General features: G+C 60.2%; 1 protein-coding gene across 1 annotated transcript; it reads left to right on the top strand.

The window, feature by feature from the left end:
- The first annotated feature begins 1,097 nt into the window (after window positions 1–1,097).
- ARHGAP33 (Rho GTPase activating protein 33) lies at window positions 1,098–14,194 on the top strand. The gene is made up of 21 exons (XM_045532285.1): window positions 1,098–1,246; window positions 3,334–3,431; window positions 3,520–3,604; window positions 3,983–4,063; window positions 4,169–4,306; window positions 4,738–4,830; window positions 5,376–5,498; window positions 5,583–5,660; window positions 5,746–5,812; window positions 5,895–5,954; window positions 6,046–6,198; window positions 6,282–6,384; window positions 7,529–7,673; window positions 7,754–7,836; window positions 7,922–8,029; window positions 9,406–9,551; window positions 10,185–10,338; window positions 10,424–10,569; window positions 10,659–10,733; window positions 11,780–12,454; window positions 12,544–14,194. The coding sequence occupies exons 1-21, from the start codon at window positions 1,241–1,243 to the stop codon at window positions 13,800–13,802; spliced, it is 3,876 nt and encodes a 1,291-aa protein (XP_045388241.1). The 5' UTR covers window positions 1,098–1,240; the 3' UTR covers window positions 13,803–14,194.
- Window positions 14,195–18,432: the final 4,238 nt, after the last annotated feature.

Genomic DNA, 18,432 nt, shown 5'->3' with positions numbered 1-18,432 from the left:
AATGAATGAACCAAGGGCATAGGTACTCTCTGAGGTGAGGGCCTTGTTGAGGGTATGACCAATGAAGAGAGTCTTTTTGGAAAGGGCGTTGTTACGGTATTTTCTGGGCATGCTCAGTCAGTGCCAGGACGATTTTTGGATTGGCTTTATGCGAAACATGGCAATGTTCTGGCATTGTGGGCTAAACCTTTCCCTAGGAAAAAAGAGTCAAGACTGGAGGCCGGGTGGCTCACGCCTGTAATCCTAACACTCTGGGAGGCCAAGGCGGCTGGATCGTTTGAGCTCAGGAGTTCGACACCAGCCTGAGCAAGGGCGAGACCCTGTCTCTACTAAAAATAGGAAGAAATTATATGGACAACTAAAAATATATATACAAAAAATTAGCTGGGCATGGTGGCACATGCCTGTAGTCCCAGCTACTCGGGAGGCTGAGGCAGGAGGATTGCTTGAACCCAGGAGTTGGAGGTTGCAGTGAGCTATGGTGACACCACTGCACTCTAGTCAGGGCACCAGAATGAGACCCTGTCTCAAAAAAAGAAAAGAAAGAAAAAGTAAAGTTCCAATGGGTAGGGCCAGGCCGAGTTGCAGAGTCTAGGGCTATGTCCCAGGCAGGGTGTCTGAGGCAATGAACAAACGTCCATGGGGAGCACATCCTCAGGATTCTGTGGGTAGGGTCAGGGTCAGAAATAAGGTGAGACTAGAGGACAGGGACTTTGAAAAGCTGCTTGAGGAATAGAGCAAAGCCCCGAGGCCGTGGGAGAAACCAATTAAGAATGTCAGAGGAGCGGTCACTGAGAGTGAACTAAGGGAAGGGTCCATTGCTCAGTGTTAGGAGTGTTGGAGGCAAAGCATAAAGAACCCGGGGGTGTGTCTCAGGAAGGGAATGACAGCCAATGAAAAGCAGGCATGGGCGTGGCGCTGTCAAACTTCAGGGGGCGGGACCGAAGAGACACAGCCAGGGATGGGGCCCAAGCAGAAGCCAATGAAAAGCCGCCAGTGGGCGGGGCGTCCTCCTACGGCCAAGGGTGGAGCCAATGAGAAGCGGCGCCGCGTCCCCGATACTCTCCACCCCAGTGGGGCGCGCGCCGGAGACACGGGCAGCCGTTAGGGGCGGGGCCTGCAGCCGCCCGCGCGCGGCTCGCGCCCTCCCCTTTGTGTCGCCATGGCGGCGGCAGCGGCGACGACAAGGATGTTGAGCGAGGGGTCGAACGCGGCCGGGGCCTGAGGAGGCTACGCGACCATGGTGGTGAGGGACCCATGCGGCCGTCAGTCCGTCTGTCCGCGTGTCAGTCTGTCCGCGCGCGGCCCCGCCCCGCGCGCCCCGCCCCCGGCCCCGCCCGAGCTCGAGGCCTGTGCAGCCCCCTCACCCTTCGTCGCGGTCCTTGTACCCTGGCCAGGTCCTGGGTCGGAGCCCATACGTCGACCCCGCCCCCTCAGCGTGCATCCCCTTCCACGCCCGGAATGGGGATGACAGTGGCCGAGGACCCGGGCTTGGGAGAAGGCGGGGCTGGTCCAGGGAAAGACCCGCGCCACCCGAGTGGCCCCTCAGGGGCCTGCTGGGGCTCCCTGAGTCCTTCACCAGCCCCCATCCCAGCGTCTTCCTCGGCATCCTTATCTCAGCCCTCACCCCTCCCTGGTCTAGCCCCCTCCTCCTCCCAACAGCCCCTTTCTTATTCCTGAGCCCCACCCCCACCTGGCTCCATCCTCAGCCTGACCCTTTTCTTCTCCTGCTCCCTCGTTTTCACCCCATCCTAGTCCCTCTCAATCCCCCCGCCCCCGAGTCAGTCTGAACCTTTACCTCAATCTCTCCAGCCACTCCCCTCCTTACTCTACCCCAACAAATCAGCACTGTATCCTGCTTGATTCTCGGGTCCTCTCCATCTTCTTGTCCTCATCCCCTTCCCCCGCCATCTCCCTCTCCCACCATACTGCTACCGCTCATTCATCCATTCATTCCCTCATTCCCTCACTTAATAGACATTCACTGAGACCTCCTCTGTGCAGGCTCCATGCTCCAGGCACAGAGAGAGTCAGATCCCATCCTGCCTTGGGGAGCTTCATGGGCTGGAGGGGAACAGACCCTGAGGGTGAGACCTAAGAGTGAACTTGGGCTTGCAGGGATATAGAGGAGGGAGAAGCTAGAGCCCAGTCTGGTGAATCCTTGTCTGGCAGCTGGTTAATTTATTCATCAGATTTTACTCAGCCCCTGCTGTGTGACGAGGCTGGCCCCGGGAATTGGGGACCCAGAGAGGAATCAGGCACAATCCTATTTATGAAGCTCACAGACTATGTACCCAGCTCTGTGCTGGACATGCTGGGGGTCTCAGCCTGGGGCCCTGCTTATGGGGAGATCACAGTTCCATGGGGGAAATGAACTTGTCACCAGACAGTGGCATCTCAGAGTGCTCAGGACTGTGAACGGGGAAGCTCAGGCAGAGATGTGGAGCCTGAGACTGGGGAGCCTCAGGAGGATGGAAAGAGTCCAGAAGAGATACCTGGCACAGCCTGAAGGGTCAGGGAGAACTTCCTGGAGGGGGGCACAAGTGAGTTGAGACCCGAGAAGTGAGGATGAATGAACATAGTGAAAGGGTGGGGACGTGTGCTTCAGGCCAAGGAAGGAGCCTTTGCAAAGGCCTAGAAGGAAATGAAAAGATGGTGTTTTCTTGGACTCTTAGAAGTTCAAGAGCTCTATGTTCTGATTATCAGCTAGAAAGAAAAGAAAAAAAGAAAAAAAAAATAAGTTCAAGAGCTCTGAGAGCGGGTGTTAGGGGGAGAGATGGGACCAGGGAGGTAAACAGAAACCAGCTCAGGGAAGCCTTGATCATCAGACCAGAGAATTCAGACTTTATCTTGAAGACAACAGGGAGCCACTGAAGGTCCAGGATCTATGGAAAAGCAGGGCCAAATTTGTGTTTTGTGAAAATGATTCTGCCTCTTGTGAAGAAGCTAGCTGGTGGGAGGGGAGAGGTTGGAATCAGGAAGCTGATGAGATGGGAGCTGTGATTGTCCAGACAGCGGTAGGAGGTAGCTGTACTCTGCAGGGGCTACAGAAGGGTTTTAAACAGGAGAGATGGCACCAGAATGCTCTCTTTCTTGTCGCCTGCCTCGCCCTTGGCCCCTGCTCCTCCAGTCCCCCACCCCAGACCACACATGAAGAAGCAGGCCTATCCTCAGCCCAGCCCTCACCTCTCTCTGACCTACTCTCCTACTCCGTGCTCAGGGCCATGTGTGGAGCAACCGGGGCCTCTAGTCCCAGGCTGGCAGATAACAATGCTCTCGTTGTCTCTTTGCTGCCGTCTCTGGGGGCCTCTGATTCTTTTCTCTGCTCTACAGGCTCGCAGCACTGACAGCCTGGATGGCCCCGGAGAGGGCTCAGTGCAGCCCTTGCCCCCCACTGGGGGGCCCAATGTGAAGGGGAAGCCTGGGAAGAGGTGAGTGAGGGGTGAGGGAGGGAAAGACTCAGCTTGGCGGGGGGATGGGCCTTGAGGAGCCACTGGTAATGTGTCACCTGTCTCCCAGGCTCTCAGCTCCTCGAGGTCCCTTCCCCCGGCTGGCCGACTGTGCCCATTTCCACTACGAGAATGTTGACTTTGGCCACATTCAGGTATGGGGGCTTTGTACCCAGGTGGGAAGGCGAGATCCTGCCCACTCCTGCAACACTGGCAGATGCTTTACCCCGGAAACCTATCCCTGTGCCTGGCTGTTCACCCATCTGAGCAGTCAGCAGCAGCAGTTGCAGGGGCCAAGGCACATGGGGAGAGCACATTCATTCATCCATTTGTTCTTTTATTCATTCAACAACTTTTAGTTAGGTGTCTGCTCTATGCCAGAGTCCTGTACTCAGACCAACATATCACCAGCCCCATTCCTGGGGGCACTCCAGGAAGGGGACCCAAACTCATCCTTAGATAGTGCCAGCCTAGAAAGGTGAGGACTGGGACAAAAGTGAGGCTCTTACCTAGGCCTTTGTTTCCTTCTGCAGCTCCTGCTGTCTCCAGACCGTGAAGGTCCCAGCTTCTCTGGAGAGAACGAGCTGGTATTTGGCGTACAGGTGACCTGTCAGGTGAGGCTACCCCTGCCTCTCATCTAGCCTGAGTGACTGGCCACCATAGTCCTCAGCTCACTATAATGGGACCACTGCTCCTTTCCGTCTCTCCTGCTCCCTCAGGGCCGTTCCTGGCCGGTTCTCCGTAGTTATGATGACTTCCGTTCCCTGGACGCTCACCTCCACCGGTGCATCTTTGACCGGAGGTTTTCCTGCCTTCCAGAGCTCCCTCCGCCCCCAGAGGGTGCTAGGGCTGCCCAGGTAACCTGCTTGTTGTCTCAGCCTCTGCCTCAGCCGTCAGAGTGTCCTCATCAGCAATGTGTGAGACCATCACGGCAGAGACGATAGATAAATATTTAAACACTAGTATGGCCCAAGTCCCAACCAATCCGAATGGAGAAGCCTTAGAAATATAGCAGGGTTCTGCTACATTTAGCTTCCTTTAGTTTTAGGATCATCAGGAGGTCCCAGGGGTCCCATGGGAGGGTCAGCCTGCTGCTGGGTCACTCAGGAGCTTGGCACAGACTATTTGCCAGTTGGCATGCCAGCATTTCAGTACTAATGGCTAAGCAGCACCCAGGCATTCAGGCTGAATTTCAGCCCTGCCCAGAGACAAGCTAGAGCAGTGCGGGAGGGCAGTGGGCTGTCTCAGGGTCCACTCACAGGAGCCCACCTTGACAACCTGCCCCCAGATGCTGGTACCACTGCTGCTGCAGTACCTGGAGACCCTGTCAGGACTGGTGGACAGTAACCTCAACTGTGGGCCTGTGCTCACCTGGATGGAGGTGGGCCTGGGCAGGGCGCTTGGAGTTCAGAGTGGGCGAGAACTAGCCTGGGAGTGTGTGTGGGCCCAGAAACGAAAGGAGCCAGAGCAGAGGAGGCACTGACGTTCTAGTGTCTGCGTGGGCGCATGCCTGTGAGGGAAGGTGGCGGGGGATGGGGGTGTTAGCGGGTGTCGGGCTGTAGGGACATAAGGATTTAAAGGTGCATCAGTTAGAATTGGGTTTGGCTGTAACTCACAGAACACCTGGCTATGGAGGGACTTAAGCCAGAGAGTTTTTAGACAGCAAACATGCAGCGTCTGCTGTGGAAGATGAAGGTGCAGGGTGGATGGGAAGACTTGGGGGCAGGAGAGTCCTGGGACATGTGAGGGGAAGAAAGGGTTTGTTTTAGAGGGGGCAGGAATTTAGGTGTCTGACCAATAGCTCTGAGTGACAGAGACTCTTAGGTGAGGGACAGGCAGTAGCTTCCCTGGGCGTGGAAGAGCCTTGTCCGCCTTTATTAACACCCCCGCCCCCGCCTCTCTTTGCACGTCCCGCTTCCCCTCCAGCTGGACAATCATGGCCGGCGACTCCTTCTCAGTGAGGAAGCCTCACTCAACATCCCTGCTGTGGCCGCTGCCCACGTCGTCAAGCGGTACACAGCCCAGGCACCAGACGAGCTGTCCTTCGAGGTGAGGCTGTGGGGGAGCAGACTCTACTGGGCTCCCCATTTCCTCCACCCCTCTGACCCCCTCCTCCCACCTACCCACAACCAGGTGGGAGACATCGTCTCAGTGATCGACATGCCACCCACGGAGGATCGGAGCTGGTGGCGGGGCAAGCGAGGCTTCCAGGTGAGCCTGGCTTGGGGTAGACAGGCGGGGCTAGGGCGCTGTGCCAACTAGGGTGGCCCAGCCACTGACCATGACCCTTCCTCAGGTCGGTTTCTTCCCCAGTGAGTGTGTGGAACTCTTCACTGAGCGGCCAGGTCCAGGCCTGAAGGCTGGTAAGTGCCACGCACAGCGTGGGAGGCCCTCCTGTTCCCCCTGCCTACCATCCATCCTTTCCACCCATTGTTCACCCCACAGATGCCGACGGTCCCCCCTGTGGCATCCCGACTCCCCAGGGCATCTCATCTCTGACCTCAGGTAATGGAAACAAGGGGTCAGGTCCTCGCACACCTGCCCCACCAGGCCTATGGCTGCGCTGACCCCGTGTGGCCTGTCTTCGCCCCCACAGCTGTGCCCCGGCCACGTGGGAAGCTGGCCGGCCTCCTCCGCACCTTCATGCGCTCCCGCCCTTCTCGGCAGCGGCTGCGGCAGCGCGGAATCCTGCGGCAGAGGGTGTTTGGCTGCGACCTTGGCGAGCACCTCAGCAACTCAGGCCAGGATGGTGAGGCCCGGCCCACCTGCACACCCCACCCCGCCCACCTAGGATGTGAGCTGCCCAGCCCTGACCCTGCGACTCTCTCCCAGTGCCCCAGGTGCTGCGCTGCTGCTCAGAGTTTATCGAGGCCCACGGGGTGGTAGATGGAATCTACCGGCTCTCAGGCGTGTCTTCCAACATCCAGAGGCTGCGGTGAGGGCCCTCCACCAACCCCTTCTTTCCACAGCATCTCCTGGGCACCGTCTATCCCAGCTGTGTGCCACATGCCAGGGATACGGTTGTCGAGAATAGGAGGGCAGAGAGGGGGTGGACCAAGACTGGGGTCAGGGGCTTCCTTGGGGAGGTGATACCCCAGCTAAGACCTGAAAGGTGAGAACAGAGTTAGCATTCTAAGCGGAGGGATCAGCCTTCACTGAGCACATGCCACGTGCCAAGCACTATTCTAGGCACTGGGGACACAGCAGTGAATGGGACAACCAGAGCCCCCTGCCCTCACGGGGCTCGAGTGCTAGAGGAAGAGACAAACAAGGGATGATAGTCTACTAGAAGACGGCAAGTGCTGTGAGAAAAATAGGTGGGGGAAGGAGGATCGCAGCAGTGAGCCAGGAAGGAGCTGCAGTTCTAAGCGTGGGCAGGGGCCTGTGGGGGAGAGCCCTGCAGGAGGGGAGGCAGCAGGCCACGTGGGAATCCTGGGAAAAGCTGTCACAGTTGGGGGAGCAGCCAGGGCAAAGGGGAAAGTGGCAGGAGATGATATCGGAGAAGTCATCAGGGCAGCACCTGCAAGGCCTTTTCATTAGGACTGCGGCTTTCACTCTGAGTGAGGGGGACCGTGGGAGGGCTCTGAGCCGGGAGGGGCAGTCTGGAGGTGGGAAGGAAGGAGGCAAGAGCGAGGGGCTGACAGGAGAGCGCGACGCCTGGGGGAGCAGTGGGAGCAGTGCGAGGCATGAGGCTGTGGTGGGCGGGAGCTTTCTCTGCGAGCAGTGGGGCCCCGCCAGAGAGCTGTGAGCAGGGCAATGCTGGGATTTTATCCACGTCGTCTAGTGACCTCTTAAAGCCAGGTGAATGATACAACTTCATGGCAGGAGCATGGTCACTCTCTGGAGTCAGGGTAGCTACAGGCAGAGCCGTCTCCCACCTGAGCCTCAGTGTCCTCTTCTCGTCTGTGCCACACAGGGTTGTTGGGGAGTTCAGTAAGGTTCTGCCTCTGAAGAGCCCAGCACAGGACCTGGGGAAGAGGCTGCACCCATCTGTGGGCGCTGGAGGGTGGGACAGGAGGAACGTGGCTGGGTGAGCCAGCTGACCTGACTCTTCCTCCTCCTTGACACGGTGGTCTCAGGCATGAGTTTGACAGCGAGAGGATCCCTGAGCTGTCTGGCCCCGCCTTCCTGCAGGACATCCACAGCGTGTCCTCCCTCTGCAAGCTCTACTTCCGAGAGCTGCCGAACCCCTTGCTCACCTACCAGCTCTATGGGAAGTTCAGCGTGAGTCAGGGAGCTGGCAAGGGGGGAGGGCGCTGGCGTGCATCTAGTGCGGTCCTCATCATGCCTGTCCACGATCTCAGGAGGCCATGTCAGTGCCTGGGGAGGAGGAACGTCTGGTGCGGGTCCACGACGTCATCCAGCAGCTGCCCCCGCCACATTATAGGTAAACCAGGAGGGGCAAGCAAGGGCTGTGGTGGGGTTCCAAGGGAGGTAAGGCTCAAGTGTCCCCCTCTGCTCACACCGTCCAGGACCCTGGAGTACCTGCTGAGGCACCTGGCTCGCATGGCAAGACACAGTGCCAACACCAGCATGCATGCCCGCAACCTGGCCATCGTCTGGGCACCCAACCTGCTACGGTAAGCTGGCCGCTCACCAGCCTACACCCTCAGCTCCCTCCCACCGGGTGGGCCTCAGGTCTCCCCCACAAAACCTCCCCAGGAACCTGCCCAACTTTTGTTCTCTTGTTCATTCATTTAATACATATTTGTCAAGCACCTCCCATGTGCCCAGCACTGGGGATGCAGAGTGAGGGACACATCCTCCTGGGGCCACATTCTCGTGGAGGAAATGCACAAGGAACCATCAACAAGAAAAACACAGCATAATAATGTCTGATGGTGATGAGCGCCAAGGAGGAAGATAGGAAGCAGGGAGGGAGGTGCACAGGATCGTGGAGTTTGAAGTTTTTAGCTAGAGTGGCAGGGAAGCCTTCAGTACATCTTTCTATGGCCAGCAGCAGGGTAAGCCCTAGGGGATTTGATGGTGACCAAGACAGGCGTGTTCTCTGTCCTGGAGGAGTTCACATTCTTCCGGGGATACAGATACATAAATAAGCAAAATAGGTGGTACGTCAGAGGGTGGGCATAAGAAGTATGGGGGGAAATAGAAAAGAAAGACCTGGGGTACACAGAAAGAGGTTCACAATTGTAAATACGGTGGATGAGGAAGACCACTGAGAAGGTACATTTGAGTCAAGACCTGCGGGGGTGGGGGAGGAACCCACGTGCACACGTGGGGAGGCGTGGCCAGTGCACAAGTCCAGGGCTGACTCAGTGCCTGGAGTGTCGAAGGAACTTCAGGGAGGCCCGTGTGGCTGGAACTGAATGAGCAGGTGGGTGAGGCTTGGAGAGGAGATGATGAGGTCATAGAGGTGATGGGGGACCAGACAGAGCAGTGACATGGGTCCAGCTGAGGACTTTGCTATTACCTGGAGCAAGGTGCAGCCCAGGCAGGGCTCTGAGCCAGGAGGGCCCTGACCTGACTCAGGTGTTCCCAGGCCCCTCTGGCTGCGGGTGAGGAGCAGACCGTGGGGGCAGGGACAGAGCAGGAGACCAGGGAGGAGGCTGCTGGGGTGTCCTGGCGGGAGGGGATGGAGGCCGGGCCAGGGTGGGGGCAGTGGAGGGGAGAAGAGTTTAGATTCTGGAGGGATTTGGGAGGTGAAGCCCACGGTGTTTACTGACAGATTGAATGTAGGTGTGAAGGAAAGAGAAGGCTCCAGGACAGCCCCAGGGTGTTTGGCCTGAGCCACAGAAGAACTGCACTGACTGCGGTGGGGAAGGTGGGGAAGGAGCAGATTCAGGGAAAGGTTGAGAACCTAGTTCCAGGTGTGGTCAACTGGAGAAAGTCAGAGGTGTTGAATAGACAGTCCTTGCCTCCATTGGCTTCCGATTTGGCCTAGCCGGAACCTGCTGGCCGGGGCTCAAGGCACCTGGCCTCCCTCTCCTCCCATCAGGTCCATGGAGCTGGAGTCAGTGGGGCTGGGCGGGGCGGCAGCCTTCCGGGAAGTTCGGGTGCAGTCAGTGGTGGTAGAATTTCTGCTTACCCATGTGGACGTCCTGTTCAGTGACACCTTCACCTCTGCTGGTCTTGACCCTGCAGGTATGCCCATCACCCCCCCTGGCGTCCTGGCTATTGTCCCCTCGTTGTCAGGGCTGCAGTGGGAGGGCAGGTGGGCTCCCATCCCTGTCCCAGCCCCACTGAGGCTGGACTTCCCTCCCGACTCCTTGAGGACCCTGCCCCGCCTATCCCTCCCCGCGCCCCCCTCCTTCTCATTTCAGCTCCTACGCTCAGGATTCCCACTTCTCGGCCCGGACACCGTTCTTCCTTCACCCCTTGTAGCTCCTGGGGGCGCTTGGGGCCATGGGTCCACCTGGGAGGAGGTGGGAGGTCCCCAGACTTGACCCCACCCCAGCCCTGCCCAGACTCCCCGCCCTGCCCCGGACCCCAGCCCAGTCAGGATCCAGCACGTCGGAGGGCCCCCTGGCCCGAGGTAACAAGCCAGAGCCTCTGCCCTCCCTGGCTGCTGGGAGCCGCCTCCTCATCAGCTCATTCCACCTCACCTCTCCTCACCTGCCTGCTGCCCGCCTGTTCCCGCCTGATCCACTCTGGCTCCCTGCCTTGCCAGCCCGGGTGGGCACGCTGCGGGCCGGGGCTTGGGCTGTAGCGCTTGGCTTTGCCTGTGGCCTTGGGTGGCCCCAGAGCTGACACCTCCCTCCTTTCCAAACTCCCCAGGCCGCTGCCTCCTCCCCAGGCCCAAGTCCCTTGCGGGCAGCAGTCCCTCCACTCGCCTGCTGACGCTGGAAGAAGCCCAGGCTCGCACCCAGGGCCGGCTGGGGACACCCACTGAGCCCACAGCTCCCAAGGCCCCGGCCTCACCTTCAGAAAGGTGAGTGGGGTGCTGGGGGATGGGAGAGGGCAGGCTGCAGGCCCTGGTTCCTCAGACTGCCTCCTGTTTCTCACCCACACCCCAGGAGGAAAGGGGAGAGAGGGGAGAAACAGCGCAAGCCAGGCGGTAGCAGCTGGAGGACATTCTTTGCACTGGGCCGGGGCCCCAGCGTCCCTCGAAAGAAGCCCCTGCCCTGGCTGGGAGGCACCCGCGCCCCACCACAACCTTCAGGTCAGAGGCCCTGCAGCTGGCATGGCAGGGTGGAGGTGGTCTGTGGCATGTCCTCCTTCCTCTCCTACCCCTCCTATGTTTCCTCGCAGGCAGCAGACCTGACACGGTCACACTGAGATCTGCCAAGAGTGAGGAGTCCCTGTCATCGCAGGCCAGCGGGGCTGGTGAGCACAGGGCGGGCCCTACTTGTGCTCAAGCAGAGCTGGGAGGAGCTGGGGCCCTGGTTTGGCTTTCAAATGTTGTACTTCATACTTGGGGTTCTGGGGTTTTTAAAAATTTTAATCTGGACTTTAGGTACAATGAGTTACAGTATCACCTTTGGTTCATTACACACCACATGCGGTTCATGCAGGGTCCTTTAAAGCAGTCTTTTATTTATTCATTTCTTTTGAAAATAATTTTAGATAATATTTATTATGAACACCCAGGAACCCCCTAGCCAGAACCAGAGGCACCCCAATACCTTACCTGGGAGCTCCTCTCCTCGTCCAGCTGCTGTCTCCTCACCAGAGGCATCCCTGAATTTGATCCCCTCATTCCCTTGCTGGTAGGGTTTTATCAGCTACAGGTGTACATGTAAATAACATAGCGCTCAGTTCTAGTCATTTTTGCAACTTTATTTAAAGGATATCCTTAAGAAAGGGGGTTTCACACTGTATGTGGAACCTGACCTTTCTACTCATCCCTACGTTACAAACTCCCATCCGCCCACGTTGCTGGCTGTAGCTCAGGTTCGTCCTTCTCCGTGGCTTCTGGTGTTCCGTGCATGGAGACCCCATGGGAGTGCTGATCCAGCCTCGGACCGACGGGCGGGGGCTCTTATAGGAAATCCCTGCCATCCTCACACTCCTGAAGATAGCTCTGCCACACTCCCAGGAGTGAAGGTGCTGTCCTGTAGGCTATGCACAAGTTCAGCTGTGTAGGACTAGGCCCAGTTGTTTTCTAAAAGTGGCTATCCCGTTTGCACCGATTGTGTTGGTCTCGTGCTCACAGCCTGTGGGTTGCCAGACTCCATTCTTGCTGTTGCCTCATCACCCACACACCCGAACAGCTCTTCCCTGATTCACAGCCAGCGTGGGCTCTCCAGGAAAGCGCCTCTTCATGTTATTTCCCCAACTTGCTGTTGAGCTGTGTGCCCGGTTCTCACTGATGTGTGTGTATGTAAAGTTCTGACCCCGACCCCTAACTACCCCCACCTCCTCCCTTCCAGGCCTCCAGAGGCTGCACAGGCTGCGGCGACCCCACTCCAGCAGTGATGCTTTCCCCGTGGGCCCAGCACCTGCCGGCTCCTGTGAGAGCCTGTCCTCATCCTCCTCCTCCTCGTCGTCCTCATCCTCGGCCTCCTCCTCATCCTCCTCATCCTCAGCAGCTGGGCTGGGGGCACTCTCCGGGTCCCCCTCGCACCGTACCTCAGCCTGGCTAGATGATGGCGATGAGCTGGACTTCAGCCCACCCCGCTGCCTGGAGGGACTCCGGGGGCTCGACTTTGATCCCCTTACCTTTCGCTGCAGCAGCCCCACCCCAGGGGATCCCGCACCTCCTGCGAGCCCGGCACCCCCTGCCCCTGCCTCTGCCTTCCCACCCAGGGCAACCCCACAGGCCCTCTCACCCCGTGAGCCCACCAGTCCTGCTTCACCCACTGCCCTGGACATCTCAGAGCCCCTTGCTGTATCAGTGCCACCCGCTGTCCTAGAACTGCTGGGGGCTGGGGGAGCACCTGCCTCAGTCTCCCCAACACCAGCTCTCAGCCCCGGCCCGAGCCTGCGCCCTCATCTCATCCCCCTGCTGCTGCGCGGAGCCGAGGCTCAGCTGAGTGACCACTGCCAACAGGAAATCTGCAGCAAGCTGGCAGTGCCAGGTCCCCGGGGAGCCCTGAGCCAGCATGGTGAGTCCTGCTCAGCCCGCCCTGCATTCTCACAGACCCTGAGGCCGCCCGAGGACCCAGCTGAGCCCTTTCCGTTCCCTTCTGTGTAGGTCCTGGTATGGATTCACCGTTGCTGCCCCCACCCCTGACCCTCCTGCGCCCTGGGGGTGCCCCACCCCCACCCCCCAAGAACCCAGCACGCCTCATGGCCCTGGCCCTGGCTGAGCGGGCTCAGCAGGTGGCCGAGCGACAGAGCCAACAGGAGCATGGGGGCACCCCACCTGCTCCCCACTCCCCTTTCCGCCGCTCACTGTCCCTGGAGGTGGGTGGGGAGCCCCTGGGGACCTCAGGGAGTGGGCCACCCCCCCACTCCCTAGCCCAGCAGGGTGCCTGGGCCCTGGGTCCCCCATCCTACTTACCGAGGCAGCAAAGTGATGGGAGCCTGATGAAGGGCCAGCGGCCCATGGGGACCTCAAGGAGGGGACTCAGAGGCCCCGCCCAGGTCAGTGCCCAGCTCAGGGCAGGTGGTGGGTGCAGGGATATGCCAGAGACAGCAGCCCAGTCCCCATGTTCTGTCCCCTCACAGGTTCCTACCCCTGGTTTCTCCCCAGCTCCTAGGGAGTGCCTGCCACCCTTCCTTGGGGTCCCCAAACCAGGCTTATACCCCATGGGTCCCCCATCCTTCCAGCCTGGCTCCCCAGCCCCAGTCTGGAGGAGCTCTCTGGGCCCTCCTGCACCACTCGACAGGGGAGAGAACCTGTACTATGAGATTGGGGCAGGTGAAGGGTCCCCCTATTCTGGCCCCACCCGGTCCTGGAGTCCCTTTCGCTCTATGCCCCCTGATAGGCTCAATGCCTCATATGGCATGGTTGGCCAATCGCCACCACTCCACAGGTCCCCCAACTTCCTGCTCAACTACCCACCACCCCCCTCCTGCTTTCCCCCTGACCACCTTGGCTACTCAGCCCCTCAGCACCCTGCCCGGCGCCTCACCCAGCCTGAGCCCCTCTATGTCAACCTATCCCTAGGGCCCAGGGGTCCCTCACCTGCCTCTTCCTCCTCCTCTTCCCCTCCTGCCCACCCCCGAAGCCGTTCAGATCCCGGCCCCCCAGCCCCCCGCCTCCCTCAGAAACAGCGGGCACCCTGGGGCCCCCGCACCCCTCACAGGGTACCTGCGCCCTGGGGGCCTCCCGAGCCACTCCTGGTCTACAGGGCAGCCCCACCAGCCTATGGGAGGGGGGGCGAGCTCCACCGAGGGTCCTTGTACAGAAATGGAGGGCAAAGAGGGGAGGGGGCTGGTCCCCCACCCCCTTACCCGACTCCCAGCTGGTCCCTCCACTCTGAGGGCCAGACCCGAAGCTACTGCTGAGTTACAGCTGGGAGGCCCTTCCTCCCTTCCCTCCACCCTCACTGGGTCTTGCCCCAAACCAATCCCTTTTTTGTATTTTCTTGCATTCCCGACGCCTACCCCAAGTTTCTAACTTTGTAACTTGCTTCTCATGTGGGTCCCTAACCAATAATCTTAGCTTCCCTACCCTGGCTGAGGGCTATACCCATCCCCCCACCACCCTCCATCCTGGGAGCCCTCGCACAAATCTGAGGGAGGGCTAGGCTGACACCTCATCCTCCCTTTCCCTCCAGGAGCCCCCACCATGTCCTGACCTGTGCACAGGGGCTGGGGGCACAGCTCCTGCCCTTCTCTCCCCACATACCCTACTAAACCATCTGACAAAATTAATGAATAAAAATCGTGCAAATGTGGCCGCTGGTGTCGTGCTGGGCTGGACTTAGTGACTGAATAAACAGACAGAAGGTGGCTTTATCATTTTATTTCCTTTGGGGCAGGCACTGGGTGGGGAGTTGCTCCTGGAAGGCTCTGCGGGACGGCATCTGCAGAGAGGGTGCCAAGCGCACCCAAGGAATCTGGGTCAGCAGCGGGGCGGAGGCTGGGCTTGTCTCTGAGCTGGCATCTACTCTGAAGCTCTGCTGTGATCTCCTCCAGCAGATCCATCCTGGGGAGTAGCGGGGAATGGGTAGACCTAGGGTTACCTCAGGGATGAGGAAGGGGCCGGGGGTCCCCCCTAGGGCCCCATTTCTCACTTCTGAAGGCTGGAGAAGAGACTTCCTCCAGTCAGCTCAGTGCTGGGGGCCTGCAGGAGAAAAAGGCTGGAGCTGTCACCTGGTAGCCATGAAGCTCCAATGGGAGCTCCAGTGGGCCTGGGATGGGGCCCAGGATGGGCTCGGGGACCTCTGCTTAGCCTGCCCTCGTGGCCTTCCCTGCCAGCAGCCTCCCAGGGTGTGGGAAGCCTCCGAGGGTCAGCAGGCAGGGGGTGGGCTCACAGGGCTGGGGGTCCAGCGGGGTAACCCTGTGTGTGTGCTGCTGCAGCCCCTGCAGAGTTTGGATCTTGGCTGAAAACTTCCTCTCAAACTGCGCCACAGAGCTCTGGATCCCCAGCAGGGAGGCTGAGTCCTGAAGGCTGGAGTGCAGGGCAGGGCCCTGGGGAAGCAGGGTTGGTCAGGGGTCACAGGTCAGGGGACAGTTGGGAGTCCTTGGGGGTCCCGGTTAGAAGGTAGGCAGCCAGGGAACTTGGGTTGATGACTACTGGGGGGCAGGGATCCCAGGTTAGCGATGGTCCCGCAGGGCTCTGGGGTATCCATACTGTTGATCCGGGCTGCAGACAGCAGTGCAGGCCGACCCTGGCTGTGGGGCTGTGGCTGGGGCCGGGGCAAAGGCGGGGGCTGTGACTTGGGCTGCTGTCTAGAGTCAAGCTGCTGCATGAGCTCCAGGCTGTGCCACTCTGGACCCTGCTGTGGCCCGTGACCTCAGGAGTCTTCAGGGCCTGCAGAGAGTGATGGCAGAGAGTTGACTTAGGTTGCCCAGGTGCCCATGGCTCTCTTGGTCCCCTACATCCCCGTCCTGACTCCTACCTGGGATGGGATGGGGCCACGGGACATCACAGGCGGCACAGGCCTGGGTGTGGTCTTGGCTCTGGGAGCCACTTCATAGTATAGTTTCTCTAAGGGGACAGACCAGTTGGTTGGACTGAGGGAGGCACAGCTCAGCTGTGCCCAGCACCCACCATCATCCCCCTCCTTGCTCTCTAACCTGGTGGGGAGCCCTGGAGTGCAGAGGACAGTGTGGTCCACTTGGTCAGGGAGCTCACCTCAGGAGCTGAGTCCTATGGAAGGGAGGCTGAATATGGTGACATGGGCCCCACCTGGGGTTCCATGGCTCCATCCACCCCCTGATGACCTGTGCTATACCTGGGCCATGGCCTCCCGTAGCTGATACCGAGTACTCCGCAGGCTGCCCCAGCGGTCAGCGGGCCTCAGGCCCAGCCCAGCCTGAATCAGGGCCTGGTAGGGGGCTGGTACTAGGGGGTCTAGGGCCGGGCTCTCACCTGCCTCCAGCTTGGCCTTCACCTCAGGCCCCTCTCTTCCAGCCCAGGGCAGCTCTCCTGTGAGGAAGCACGATTAGGGGACCCAAACAGGTGGGGTGCCTCAGTGGGGCAGGGTATACGATCACTCACTGACCAGTGAGGACCTCCTGGGCCAGGATGCAGAAGCTGTAGAGGTCTGAGGTGGTGGCAGGCATGTCACCGCAGATCAGCTCAAGTGGCAGCCAGGGATACAGTTCAGGGGGTGGGGGCAACCCTGGGCCTGGGCCTCCCCAGGGGTAGCCCTGCTGCAGCCTGTGGAGCCCAAGGAGACTGGTGAGCCCATGGCAGCTGGGCAGGGACGAGGGGCAGGCAGGGAGGCAGGCACTCACCTGGGCCACAGCCAGCGCTGGTGCAGCGAACGCCCGTGCTCCAGGCTGCCCACCTTAGCCAGCCCCGGCCGCACCAGCTGCACAGCATGGGAGCTGAGGCCACCGTGGGCACGGCAGCGGGCCTGCAGGAACAGCAGGGCCTCTAGCACCTGCAGCAGCAGCTGGCCCGGCAGCAGGCCTGGCACGGTCTGGGGCCCCTCCTCACGCGGTCCCCGAAGGTGCAGCATCACATGCAGGGAGCCCAGCCACACAGGCTCAAAGAGCAGGCACAGCCCTGACAGGTCCGCTGAGGGGCTCAGTGCCATCAGCAGCAGCAGGCTGGGGTGGTGCAGGGTGCTGGCAGAAGGCGAGCAGGCCACTCACAAGCAGGCCCCAAACCACATAGGGTAGGAGCTGCTCCTGGGCACAGACCACCCACCGCGGGCCAGGGGCAGACGATCTGTACCAGCCTCCAAAGGAAAAACTGAGAGGCCAGGTCACAGAGCCCAGCAGTGGTAGAGCCAGCACCCACTTCATACCCCATCCGTGCTACCCCTCCCATGCCACCTCCTCTCTGGGGCCTACAGGACACTGCACACAGAACTGGGTCCCCACTTTCCAGTGGGGCGGGGATCACCCCAGCAGGAGGGCTCTATGCCAGGTGCTGGCCCCGAAGTGAAGACTCTAACCGTGGCTATTGCCATACTTCCTGGTCGTCTGTTTTATGAAACACTTGAGTTGGGAGGGCAGGCAGGAGACGCGCCAGGGGACCGGGCTTGGTGACTACCTGCAGTGCTGAAGGTCAGCCAGCAGCACATCAGGCTGGGCGCCAGGGGCCCTCAGCTGCCGCACGGTCACGGGGTGGCCCCTCCACAGGAGGCTGGAGAATGGGGAGGGGGAGAAAGCACCGCTCTGAGACCAGGGGGGCTTTCCTCGTGAGGGGACTCTGCAAGGGCATAAGAGAGGGCTCTCACTTGGCCATGAGGGTGTGGGAGCTGCTCTCGTAGGTGCGGTCGGGTTCACCCTGGGCTGGCAGCAGCTCCTTGGGGTCCGCGAGGGGTATGCTCGTTACTAGCCCCAGTGGCCACAGGCTGCTCAGCTGGGGTGGGGGGCAGACCATGAGGCACAAAAATGACAGGGGTAGTTCCCACTCCCCCAACCTCTCCCGCTTACCTGACCGAACCCCACGGCCGGGACCCCGGGGGATCTCCTGACCTGCTCTAGCCTCTGCGCCCTGGGCAAAGGGCAAGCTGAGGGTAAGTCTGGGGTAGGTGGGCATGGTGGGGGGGTGGGAGGGCTTCAGGATGTGGACAGTTACCTGTCTGCCTGCCACAGTGAGGACAGGGAGCCAGGTAGGCTGTTCCCAGATCTGGCCTGCAACTGGCCCAAAGATGCCGTGAGTGCCAGTTCACTGCCATGCACTAATGCTGATATGCAGGCACGGCAGAGCTGTAACAGCTCCAGCACCTGGATGGGGGCAGGTGGGGTGAGGCCGGGTGGGGGTGCTGGCCCTGATGCTCCCACCTCCACCTGGGCCACTGCTCACCTCCCAGCTCTGCTTGGCACCACCCTGCTCAGCCCAGTCCCGTGCTGTGCGACCCTGCTGGTCATGCAGACGCAAGTCGCCCCCTGCCTGCAGCAGGTGCAGCATCACTGGGCCGCAGCCCGAGAAGGCGCCCGCGTGCACTGGTGTGCTGCCGTCACGGCAGCGGCTACGGCGGAAAAATGAGGGTCGGAACTGATCAGGAAAGGGATGGAACAGGCCCCAAAAGTGGCAAGATCGGGCCCTGAGGGAAGGGAGGAATCACTGTGAACATGGGAGGTGGGAATCAGGATGGGAGGGGGTCACCTGAGGACACAATGGGGTCTCTGAAGGGATGAGAGGATCGTGGTGAGCAGGGGTGGCAGCAGAATGGGAGTGGTCACTGGGGAATGAGAAGGGGTTAATGGGGAGGACAAGCAGGGTCACCAAGAATGGGAAAGGAGTCACCAGGGAGAGGCCTCAGGGGAAGAGAACCCTGGGAGTGTGGGGGCAACACCGCCTGTCCACTCACTGGTTGGGGTTGGCACCAAAGGCCAGCAGGAGCTGCACCGCAGTGGTGTGGCCCAGCAGTGCCGAGAGGAAGAGCCCCGTCTGCCCAGCAGAGTTCTCAGCATCTACCTGCACAACTGAGGGGTGGTGAGGCTTAGGACGGTCCCAGCTCCATCCTTCAGGGACAGGGGTCCTGACGGCCACTAAGCAAACACCCTT

The sequence above is a fragment of the Lemur catta genome, chromosome 19 (genome assembly GCF_020740605.2).
Source record: "Lemur catta isolate mLemCat1 chromosome 19, mLemCat1.pri, whole genome shotgun sequence".
In the NCBI taxonomy this organism is placed as follows: Eukaryota; Metazoa; Chordata; class Mammalia; order Primates; family Lemuridae; genus Lemur; species Lemur catta.
The sequence above is the reverse complement of the archived record's forward strand: the minus strand, read 5'-3'. Positions and strand labels throughout refer to the sequence as shown.

What these genes read in the sequence shown, in the direction of transcription:
- ARHGAP33 (XM_045532285.1), top strand. An exon ending in CTGTGCTCACCTGGATGGAG is followed by an intron (nt 4,831 to 5,375) that starts GTGGGCCTGGGC and finishes CTTCCCCTCCAG; the next exon opens with CTGGACAATCATGGCCGGCG. An exon ending in TCCAACATCCAGAGGCTGCG is followed by an intron (nt 6,385 to 7,528) that starts GTGAGGGCCCTC and finishes CGGTGGTCTCAG; the next exon opens with GCATGAGTTTGACAGCGAGA.